The sequence below is a fragment of the Theropithecus gelada genome, chromosome 7b, assembly GCF_003255815.1.
Source record: "Theropithecus gelada isolate Dixy chromosome 7b, Tgel_1.0, whole genome shotgun sequence".
Taxonomy (NCBI): Eukaryota; Metazoa; Chordata; class Mammalia; order Primates; family Cercopithecidae; genus Theropithecus; species Theropithecus gelada.
In genome coordinates this window covers 32,049,715-32,061,304 of record NC_037675.1, presented here as the reverse complement: position 1 = coordinate 32,061,304, position 11,590 = coordinate 32,049,715, and the positions used below count along the sequence as shown (strand labels likewise).

Genomic DNA, 11,590 nt, shown 5'->3' with positions numbered 1-11,590 from the left:
TCGCTAAGGCAGTTCTGGTGGAATTGGCAAAGTGATATTTGGAAGCCCATAGAGGGCTATGGTGAAAAAGGACAGATCTTGGCCGGGCGCGGTGGCTCAAGCCTGTAATCCCAGCACTTTGGGAGGCCGAGACGGGCGGATCACGAGGTCAGGAGATCGAGACCATCCTGGCGAACACAGTGAAACCCCGTCTCTACTAAGAAATACAAAAAATAGCCGGGCGAGATGGCGGGCGCCTGTGGTCCCAGCTACTCGGGAGGCTGAGGCCGGAGAATGGCGTGAACCCGGGAGGCGGAGCCTGCAGTGAGCTGAGATCCGGCCACTGCACTCCAGCCTGGGCGACAGAGCGAGACTCCGTCTCAAAAAAAAAAAAAAAAAAAGTAACAGATCTTAAATGCAATTTTCTTGTATCGCTATTAATATAATTACCGAACCTAATTTCCTTATGTTGCTAATTATTTTTGTCTTATTTTTCAAACAAATGCCTCTTAGCTATATTAATTTTTAGAAACATTCTAGTGCATTAGGATATTTTCTAGGAAACTAAGCACATAAAAATACCCACGATTGTACTTAAAATATTAGCCTTGTCTCTTATGCGTATATTACATTCACTCAAAGTTTTTAAAAAATTTTTCCGACACGGAGTCTCGCTTTGTCGCCAGACTGGAGTGCAGCGATGCGATCTCGGCTCTCTGCAACCTCAGTCTCCTGGGCTCAAGCAATTCTCGTGTCTCAGCCTCCTCAGGAGCTGGGACTACAGGCGTGCGCCACCACGCCCGGTTAATTTTTGTATTTTTAATAGAAATGAGGTTTCACAATGTTGGCCAAGCTAGTCTCGAACTCCTGGCCTCAAGTGATCGCCCACCTCGGCCTCCCAAAGTGCTGGGATTACAGGCTTGAGCAGCCGCATCCGGCCATATTCACTTAAACATTTAATGACCCAGGAGAACATCCATCTAGGATTTTAAGTTGTACTCACAATGCTTTTATTTTCTGTTTCGATCAAAATAGTCTATTGATGACAATATTTGTGAGCCCATTCATTTCTAAGATATCAAATTGTTAGTCTAGCCAGTCTCCTTCAAACTTTTCTCCCTCTACCTACCATCGTCAAGATCTAAAGGAATTCACTACCTCTTCTTCTCCCAAGGAAAAAAAAAATCGCTCCTCCCCCTCTCCCAACCCCCCGAAACACAACCCACTCCAGAAAAGGAAAGAAGAGGGGACGCAAAGTGGAATAAGTTACGACGCGCGACCCAGCGCACAGAAACGGGACCAAAGCCCAGGCTCGAGACGGAGACGAGGAATCAGTAACCACAGCCGGAGGATCTTGGCTATTTGCCAGAAGAGAACTGACTGGTGCTAAGAAACCAGAGACAGAGCCAGTGACAGGAAGGGAAAGAGGGCCCACTCTTGGGACTGCCTGAAACACCCAAAGAATGAAAAAGAAACGTCAGGAATCCGAGACGGGCTGCGGTCGGCCAGAGCTACCAGCCAGGTTAATAACCAGCTCCGAAACCCGGCACACGGGTGAGAGACCCTTGGGAAGGAAACTGCGCCTGGGGACGGCCTGCTCGAAGGAAACTGATAACCAGGAAGCCTACGGCCGCCTCGCTTCCAAAAGCCAGAGTCGGAGCCCCGGCGCCCTGTAGCTGCCGGCAGACACCGCACCGGGTCAGTACGCCGGCCTAGAGGCGGAGCCCGAGCTCTTTCCCCGCCCTCTAACGGCGACCCGGACTGCGTTCTCAGTGCGCCGGCGTAGGGTGAGGCCGGACTCTATTTGGCGATTAAGCGTGAGGCTGCGTTCGCTACCCAGCATGCTGTGCGCTAGTGACGGCCCTCCGCCTATCCCCTTCCCAACTCTCCCCCCACCCCTCCCGCCGCGGCCCCCCTTCCCCTAAAGTGAGTGAGTGAGACGGGCAGATGGAGGAGGGACTGTAATGGCGGCGGCCGGCAGCTCCCTGCTCTGACCCACGGCAGGCACACAGTAACGACCCCTTCCCCGCCCCTCTCCCGGCCGGCCTCCGCCCCGCAGCCAGCGCGGGGCCACCCTCTCCGGCCCTTCCCCCAGCTGTCGGCGTCTCGCCCTGCGCCCCGGCCGGGGCCCCACACACAATGGACGAGCTTGCCGGAGGCGGTGGTGGCGGCCCGGGGATGGCGGCCCCTCCCCGGCAGCAGCAGGGACCTGGGGGGAACCTGGGCCTTTCGCCGGGGGGGAACGGAGCGGCGGGCGGCGGGGGTCCTCCGGCCTCCGAGGGAGCGGGTCCCGCGGCAGGCCCCGAGCTGTCCCGGCCGCAGCAGTACACTATCCCGGGGATACTGCACTACATCCAGCACGAGTGGGCTCGGTTCGAGATGGAGCGGGCGCACTGGGAGGTGGAACGGGCCGAACTGCAGGTACCTCGTTGGGGTCGGTGTGCGGGACGGCTGCGGCGGCTGGGTTCCCGGCCGGGGGGTGGGGCCGGGGACTCCCCTCAGCCGGAGCCGGTGGCCTTGGGAGGCCGAGCGGAACCTACCTGTGCTGCTCGGGGTGTGATGGTCCTCTCAACGGCTTTTCCTGGAGTCCCCCTCCCTCTTTCCCGCAGAAGCTTGCTCCCCAACCTTCACTAGCTACGCGGTGCGGGCCTCCTCCAGGCAGCCATTTTGGCTTTTAGTATGGCGTCTGCGGGGGCTCCTCCGGAGGCGGCCTTCCCGGGTCTCCGGGGCTTGGGGCCGAGCACCTTTCTGTGGGAGAGTCCGGTTTGGGGCCTCTCGACCCAAAGTTTACTCTTGTAACCTCTTGAGATGAAGAGCCTGACGAGAATGACTAGGATAGGCATCTTACCCCCCTTTTCCGGACCACCCCCCTTTCCGATTTGGCATATCTGGCCCCCTCCCTCAGTCTTGGTACGCACTTGCCCCTTGACAGCCACGCTTCTTTCCTGGGCTGCTACGGTGCACAGTGACTTGGGACTGACCTGTGAAGTTTTATTTCCCATCGTCAACTTTTTAAGTACTTTCTTACCTGAGATGCTGCCTTAGTCACTTGGATTCTCTGTAGTTATTCCTTACTTAGTGACTCATCAACGCTTTCAGCACTGAATTTTTCTTTTCACAGTACTCTTCACTAGATCTCCTTTCGTCATCTCTTTATCCATAAAAAAAACCCAACCAGACGATCGATGCTGTACTTATGAAACGACTGAAGAGATTTAATATTCGCTTGAACTGAAATGTAGTTATATCATGTTACTTGTGCAGGAGAAGAGAAGTGAGATGTTCTCAGGACCCTTCATAGTTGAGCTTGAGTCGATCCTCATGATGTGAACCTTTGATAGGCTACACATTTGGAAGCTGTTGGTAGTTAACAGCTCATGTCCTGGTTCTCAAAATTGCTGCATCTTTTTGAAAGGATTATTTAACTTTCTTAGGTATTTGTGTTTATTTTTAAGTACCTTTCCAGGGCAAATTTAGGCTTAGAAGCAAAAAGCATGCGTCTAAATAGTATGGCGCCTGTTCTTCAGACTGTTGTATATTTAGGAGGTAAGCAGTATTTGCTGTCATATATGTCATATGCCTATGGTGAATAGTTAGGCAAATGTAGTGCTGAAAGGAGGAGGATTGGATTAACTAGAAAGGGCGTCCTCAAACAAAGGGTGTCCTCTTTAGTTTGGTTCTGAACTAGTAAACTTTTATATGACTGCACAAAGTGGATGAAGTTAAACTTTTCAAAAGTAAAAAATACTTGGGTATTTTGACACTGTATGAAGTCTTAAAAAATTGTAATACTTGTTAGTCATAGCTTTACAATTGTGTTTTGATATAATATTGGGCTTTAAAATTACATAACTTTAAAAAAGCTGAAGTCAAAACTGGTTTCTTTTAAGTTGTGTACAGTCTTGCTTTTAAAATACTTAAAATTTATAGAATTCTGTTGATATACAGCTTTCTACTACATACTGTAAACTTAATTTTCTGTGTGAGTAAAGTTAGGCATTTGTTTTTAAAATTTGGATTGACAAGTGCATTAAGGCCTAGGCTAAGTAATACTTCACCAGTCCCTGCTATGGTTTCTTTGACCTTTGTACTATTGTATGCAAGTTTTGATTTTAACACTCTTTAAGTTAACAATTGCATTTTTCACCCATAAACTTCACTAATGTGAGCAGCTGAGAAGAAAGATATCTTGTGCGCAAATTAGTAAAACCTATACTATATATTAAAGAAGCCTTTATTGCCTGCTCTAGCATTTGCTTTCCCTTCTTGGTCTCCTCTCCTTAACGGCAGCAGCAAAGTATTTTAAGGAAGATTCTTTTTGCTTGCTTGCTTGCTTTCAGTTCTATTGGTACAGTAGTTCTGTTATTAGCCATCCTACGTTTTTGTTTGTTTCCTTGTTTTGAAGAAGTCCTACACTGTTTCTAGACTTATTTCGTACTGATTCTTTTGGAGTAAAATGTTCATGATGGCTTTGTTTTTTTTGTGTTATATATTTAAAATGTTTTATTGGGTTGACTTTGTTAATAAGGTTTCTAGTTTCTATCAGGAATATTGAATTTGCCTTAGGTGCCTTCAGTCTACTGAGATTGCTTGTGAGATGCATATTTTAAAATGTATGTGTTGAATACATATTTGTGGGAGGATGTAGTGAAGCATCAGTGGATTTTTACTGTAAACCTAAACTTATTTTTAAGAAAGACAATCTAGAATTAAGACAACTTACATATTATTATGTGCAGTCTCCGGTGCGATTCCATCTACACATATTTTTAAAGTGTTAATTATGGAATAGTTTCAATAGAGAACATGAGCTTAAGGAATACCCCATATTGATGTAAAATTTTAATGGGGAATATTATTTTCCCTGGCTTTGGGAGAGATATTAAAAGGAACTTTGCAGTATGATTCTGTTCTCCGTAAAAAGAATTTATAGTAAAGGTCTTAGAAACTTGGAACGAAACCAAAGGATCATGTCTTAAAGCTCTTCTGTCTCTGATTCTTCCTTACCTTGAACTCAGGTAAAGCATTGTTAATAAGGTCGTAGGACAGTTGTTTCTTAACTTTTATATAACATGAATTACCAAAATTCCACAGACAGTCCACTTCAAGCCCTAGATCAGTCCAGATCTCCAGAGAATAAGAGGCCTACGTATTTTTTAAAGTTCTACAAGTGATTCTTTCTTCACAGTAGTGCCTGTTACAGAGAAAAATCACTACACTACACTTTTCTTTTTTGTAATTTCATAGTAGATTCATTAAATCTTGTCATGGAAAAGACACTAGGATTTGCAAATCACTATTCTAGACCAGCTTTTGAAAATCCTGAAAATAGAAAATTCAGGAGATTCCCCCCTTAGAAATGAAGAAATCAAGTTAAGTCTAAGCAAAATATCTCCTACTAACTTAAGGATCTTTAAGCAGCAACATCTATCATGTTACGACTTGTAAAAGTTAGAAACTGCCAGTTAATCAGCACTATAACCTTCTGAGGTAGGTATTCCTATTTTACAGGTGAGGAGACAAATTTAGGTAGGTTAAATAATTTTGCCAGGGTCACCTAGCCATAAAGTATTGCAGCTGAGATTCAAACCCAGGTCTGTCTGATTCCAAAGCCTCTGGTCATATCACCACTCTTGTAACCATTATGTTATACTGTCTTAGCACTTTTTTATAGAGTGGAATCTGACTTGTAATTCTTCGTCTAGTTTTGTGTGGCCCACACCGCTTGAGTACATTTCAATGAAGTTTTATTGAGCCCCCATGATGCTGCTGCAAGGCATAGTTTATATATATTGCTAATGTGTCCTTATATTTTTCTTTGTAGTTTGTATATAGTAAGTGGATTTTGGGTATATACAAAATGCTTGTTTGCCAAGTGTAGAAATATGGCATACCTAATACAAGAAAATGTAGTCAAAGAGTTTTTGTTCTTTTTTTTTTGAGACGGAGTCTGGCTCGACTGTTGCCTGGGCTGGGGTGCAGTGGCACCATCTCAGCTCACAGCAAGCTCCGCCTCCGAGTTCATGCCATTCTGCTGCCTCAGCCTCCCAAGTAACTGGGACTACAGGTGCCTGCCACCACGCCTGGCTGACTTTTTTATATTAGTAGAGACGGGGTTTCACCGTGTTAGCCAGGATGGTCTCGATCTTCTGACATTGTGGTCTGCCCACTTTGGCCTCCCAAAGTGCTGGGATTACAGGCTTGAGCCACCGCGACCGACTGACAGTGATTTTTCATAAAGGTGTTGCCTTTATTCTGGGATTTTTTCCCTTCATACATTTTTACTGTTAGGCGTTTCCTTTTTCAGATGATGGTGATAATAGAGTTAAAAAAAATGTATTGATGGTATTAAGGGAGTCCACTACCTTGTGTCAGATTCCCTGTTTCTTTTTGAAGTCCTTGAAATGAAGTTTAGGGACCACTGATCTAGAATTCTCTGTATGCTCCTCCACTACCCATTAACCCCACTCTATAGTCTGCCTTTTCGCACTACTCTCCCCTCACTCCCTTCTAAACGCTTTGTATAACACTATGTTTTCTGTTCATGATTGACCTTCAAATTGCCAAATCCTGTGGCCTTATAGACCATATGTACCTAACCAACACTCTGCTGTTAACAAGTTCTTCAAAATTCTTTTCTTTTGCTTCCACTCTGTTTTTCCTGTCATCCACTTATCACTTTTCTTCATATGTTTTCTTTCTTTTGTTCCCAGTTGTTGTTAACGTGGGGTTCTGGTTCTGTTTTATGTTTTCACTGTATATTCAGAATCAGATTTTTGGCTACCATGTACCATCTTAATAATACCTAACATTTATTTACTCTTTCCTAAGTGTTATTCCTGTGCCCCAGTATTTCAGTATTCATTTAATTCGTTCAGTATTCATTTAATTCTCAAAACAACTCAGTGAGGTTGATACAGGTATAATTGGCGTCTTTTTTTTTTTCTTTTTTCTGACACTGCCATATTGAGGTCCAGAGGTTAAGTAATCTATGCAACTAGGAGGCAGTAGAACTGGGATTTAAACTTAGACTGCCTGTAGAGGCCATGTTCTTTTTTTTTTTTTTTTTTTTTTTTTTTGAGACGGAGTCTGGCTCTGTCGCCCAGGCTGGAGTGCAGTGGCCGGATCTCGGCTCACTGCAAGCTCCGCCTCCCGGGTTCACGCCATTCTCCTGCCTCAGCCTCTGGAGTAGCTGGGACTACAGGCGCCCGCCACCTCGCCCGGCTAGTTTTTTGTATTTTTTAGTAGAGACAGGGTTTCACCGTGTTAGCCAGGATGGTCTCGATCTCCTGACCTCGTGATCCACCCGTCTCGGCCTCCCAAAGTGCTGGGATTACAGGCTTGAGCCACCGCGCCCGGCACAAGGCCATGTTCTTAACCACTACTAGATTTTTGGCATCCAGATGTCCCTTGTATATCTAATTTCCTGTTTAGTTTTTCTTCCTCCAATTCAATGCATCCATTCAGTTAATCTCAAGTGCCTGCCTCTTCCCCTTGACAAAACACACTTGTTCATTCTTTATTCCTTGCCGCATTAAAGTTAACACTATCGGCCGGGCGTGGTGGCTCAAGCCTGTAATCCCAGCACTTTGGGAGGCCGAGATGGGCGGATCACAAGGTCAGGAGATCGAGACCATCCTGGCTAACCTGGTGAAACCCCGTCTCTACTAAAAAAAAAAAAAATACAAAACACTAGCCGGGCGAGGTGGCAGGCGCCTGTAGTCCCAGCTACTTGGGAGGCTGAGGCAGGAGAATGGCGTGAACCCGGGAGGCGGAGCTTGCAGTGAACTGAGATCCCGCCACTGCACTCCAGCCTGGGTGACAGAGCAAGACTCCGTCTCAAAAAAAAAAAAACAAAAAAACAAAAAAAAACCACTATCCTCCCCTCCCCATCCCTAGTACTATAGAGGTCATTGAACCTTCCCCCTGTGTATGTTTGGCCTGTGAGTTTTATTGATTCCAGCATGATTATTTGGTGGTATTTGAGTGCAATTTTATGCTAGATCCTGGGTGTATAATGATGTATGAGACAAATACTTTGTCCTCAGGGAGCTTATACTCTAGAAATAATTCTTTTTTTTTTTCAAGAGAGGGTCCTGCTCCGTTGCCCAGGCTGGAGTGCAGTGGTGCCAACATGGCTCACTGTAGCCTCAGCCTCCTGAGATCAAGTGATCCTCCTGCCGCAGCCTCCTGAGTAGGTAGGACTACAGACATGTGCTGTCACACCAAGCTATTTTTATTTTTAGTTCAGATGGGTTCACAGTTTGTTGCCCAGGCTGGTTTCGAACTCCTGGGCTCAAATGATTCTCCCGCTTCATCCTCCCAAAGTCCAAAGTGTTGGGATTACAGGTATGAGCCACCATGCCCGGCCAATAAAATGTTACAAACAACAAATTAACAGAATGCTGAGAGAATAAATGGTGATAGGAAACCTGTATATGTAATGGAGTTTCAGATAATACCTAATATTTATTGAGTACTTTTTTTTTTTTAGAGACAGAGTTTTTGCTCTGTCACTCAGGCTGGAGTGCAGTGGTGCCATTTCAGCTCACTGCAACCTTTACCTCCTGGGTTCAGGCGATTCTCATGCCTCAGTCTTCTGAGTAGCTGGAATTACAAGCACCCACCAACACGCCCGGCTGATTTTTGTATTTTTAGTAGAGACGGAGTTTCACCATGTTGGCCAGGCTGGTCTTAAATTCCTGACCTCGAGTGATCTGCCCACCTCGGCCTCCCAAAGTGCTGGGATTACAGGTGTGAGCCACTGTGCCTGACCTATTGAACACTTTCTATATGCCTGACATTATTTTAGGTTCTTCAATACATTTAATTCTCATAAAGTTCCTGAATGTATACTTTTAGATCTGAAGTATCAGGAATACCTAATTGTACAAAGAGCATTCCAGTTGGAAGCTACAGCATTTAGCAGAAGTTCTAAAGTAGGAAAGAGCTTCATTTAAACTGTGTGAACTGGCCAGGTGTGGTGTCTCATGCTTGTAATCCCAGCACTTTGGGAGGTTGAAGTGGGAGGATCACTTGAGCCCAGGAGCTGGAGTCCAACCTGGGCAACAGTGAGACCCTGTCTCTGAAAAAAAAATGTGTGAACTGGACTATAATGATTCAAAAAGGCTAAGTAATATAGATAACATCAGTATCCTAAAATATATTCTAATTCACTGATTCTTGATTTTTTGGGGGATTGTGTAGTCCCCTTTGCATATATTACGAAACCTATGGAGCCTCTTATAGTTTTTTTCCAAAAAGGGTAAGAAAATTTTACTTAGAATGCCCATGAAGCCTGACTGCTGACCTAAGGAAGTAACTGATTTAATCTGTGCTTTTTGTTTCTGTACTAACATTGCCTTAGTTCAGAGTAGTACTCCTGCCGGAATTCTTTGAGATAATCTCCTTACAGGTTTGTTTCATCCATTGCACCTCTTAACAGTTTATCCTTTATATCATAAATATGATTGTATTATGTGTAATCCTCCTTTCCTTTTTTTATGAAAAGTTTCAAACATGTATGAAAATAATATAGTATTGTGACCTCCCACAAACCTGTCACTCATCTTAAACAGTAACAACTCATGATCAGTCTTGTTTTACCTGTACTTCTATCCAGTCATTGTCCATTCCAAATTATTATTATTTTCTATTATTTTATTTTTAAGAGACAGGGTCTCACTATGTTGCCCAGGCTGGAGTGCAGTGGTGCAATCGTAGCTCACTGCAGCCTCAAAACTCCTGGGTTCAAATGGTCCTCCCACCTCAGCCTCCCAAATAGCTTAGACTATAGTCTAAGTGCCACCACGCTTGGCTAATTTTGTTTTTAGTAGGGACGGGATCTTTCTGTGTTGTCTAGGCTGGTCTTGAGATTACGGCCTCAAGCAATCCTCCTACCTTGGTGTCTCAAGAGTGTTGGGATTAAAAGTATGAGCCACTATGCCTGGCATTGTTTTTTTTTTAATTTTTATTATTATTTTTTTGAGGCAGAGTCTTGCTGTGTCACCCAGGCTGGAGTGCAGTGGTGCGATCTCAGCTCACTGCAGGCTCCGTTCCCCCCACGCACCCCCGTTTCAAATGATTCTTATGCCTCAGCCTCCAGAGTAGTTGGGATTACAGGTGTGTCATCATGCCTGGCTAATTTTTTGAATTTTTCGTAGGGATGGGCTTTCACCATGTTGGCCAGGCTGGTCTCGAACTCCTGACCTCAGGTGATCTGCCCACCTTGGCCTCCCGAAATGCTGGGATTACAGGTATGAGCCACCATGCCCGGCCTAAATTTTCTTTTCTTCTATAAGTGCTTGAAGTTACTGAGTTCTGAAGTTGTTGAGCTCTCTGCTATTGATTTGAGTAAGTTCCGGGCACTGATGGCTTTCATCTTCTCATTTTCTGCTTCTTTTGCAAGCTGATCATCAAGCTCAATTAAACTACCAATTATTTTTTGAAACTGGCCAATTTTGTCCACAAAGTTCTTGCACTCTTTCTTGAACTTTATGGTCTACTGGGTAATCTCTGAGTCCAACACCCACAGCTTGTTCAGCTCATCAAAGTGCAGTCCCTCTTCACCCAGGACGTCTTTTACCATAGGTGTTTCCCATCCAGCTTCCCTAGAGAAGCTCTGCTCTGAAGGAGTGACAGTGGCAGGAGGAAGTGTGTCATAGGAACAAGGGTCGAAAAAGAATAAAGTTCGCTTGCACAGGTATTGTTCATTCAACACACATTTCTTGGAGTGCCCACTACATGCCAACACTGCTGGATGCTGGGGGTACAAAGATGAATGCAACATGGTGCCCACCCTGCTAGCCCTGTGGCGGCAGCTTACTATGACCCAGGCTGATGTAGACTGGCAGCTTCTCCCTGTCCCTGGCAGCTGTTATGCAGGCAGCCTGCCTTGGCTGTTGCCATGACTACAGAGACTCTTTACCCATGACCTGAAATATATTTTTATTAAGGTTTTTTTTTTTTTTTTGCAAAATGCTTTTAAATTTATTTAAATTAATTTCCTTTTTTAAAAAATTGAGGCAGAGTTTCGTTTTGTTGCCCAGGCTGGGGTGCAGTGGATGCGATCCTGGCTCACTGCAACCTCTGCCTCCCAGGTTCAAGCAATTCTCCTGCCTCAGCCTCTTGAGTAGCTGGGGTTACAGGCATGCACCACCATGCCCAGCTAATTATTTTGTATTTATAGTAGACACGGGGTTTCACCATGTTGGCCGGGCTGGTCTTAAACTCCTGACCTCAAGTGATCACCCACCTTGGTCTCCCAAAGTGCTGGGATTACAGGTGTAAGCCACCGTGCCCAGCCTAAATAACTGTGTATGCTCGCTTCTGTGTGTACACACTCACTACCCCTCATAAGACCATTGCAGTTTTAGGTTCACAGCAAAATTTAGCAGAAAGCACAAGCAGTCGCCTACCCCAACGTTTTGCCTTTTCCAGAATACATTCATATACCTTCCCATGGTACTCTTGGGGGAAATTTGTTCTAAGAGTTCTCCTCCAGGATACAAAATTGTTAGATGCTCAAGTCCCTCAATACAATGACTTCGTAACTTATGCACATCTTCCTGTATATTTTAAATCTCTAGATTGCTTATAATTATGTAATCTA

The 11,590-nt window shown here is 44.9% G+C and overlaps 2 protein-coding genes and 1 pseudogene across 5 annotated transcripts in view; 1 reads left to right on the top strand and 2 right to left on the bottom strand.

The window, feature by feature from the left end:
• Window positions 1–2,899, bottom strand: part of AP4S1 (adaptor related protein complex 4 subunit sigma 1) — an 82,669-nt gene extending 79,770 nt beyond the window's left edge. Inside the window, exon 1 of one of the 3 annotated variants that reach the window (XM_025391511.1) lies at window positions 2,520–2,899. The gene's annotated coding sequence lies outside the window, so the exon portion shown is untranslated. Of the gene's footprint in view, window positions 1–982; window positions 1,707–2,519 lie in introns of those variants that run through there. The other 2 variants (XM_025391512.1, XM_025391513.1) reach the window with 2 other exon arrangements.
• STRN3 (striatin 3) overlaps window positions 1,783–11,590 on the top strand; it is a 136,485-nt gene continuing 126,677 nt past the window's right edge. For both annotated transcript variants that reach the window (XM_025391509.1, XM_025391508.1), the window contains exon 1: window positions 1,783–2,400. In XM_025391509.1, the coding sequence (XP_025247294.1) occupies window positions 2,119–2,400 (282 nt within the window). In that variant the 5' untranslated portion in view covers window positions 1,783–2,118. The remainder of the gene's footprint in view (window positions 2,401–11,590) is intronic.
• LOC112629110 lies at window positions 4,390–10,567 on the bottom strand (annotated as a pseudogene).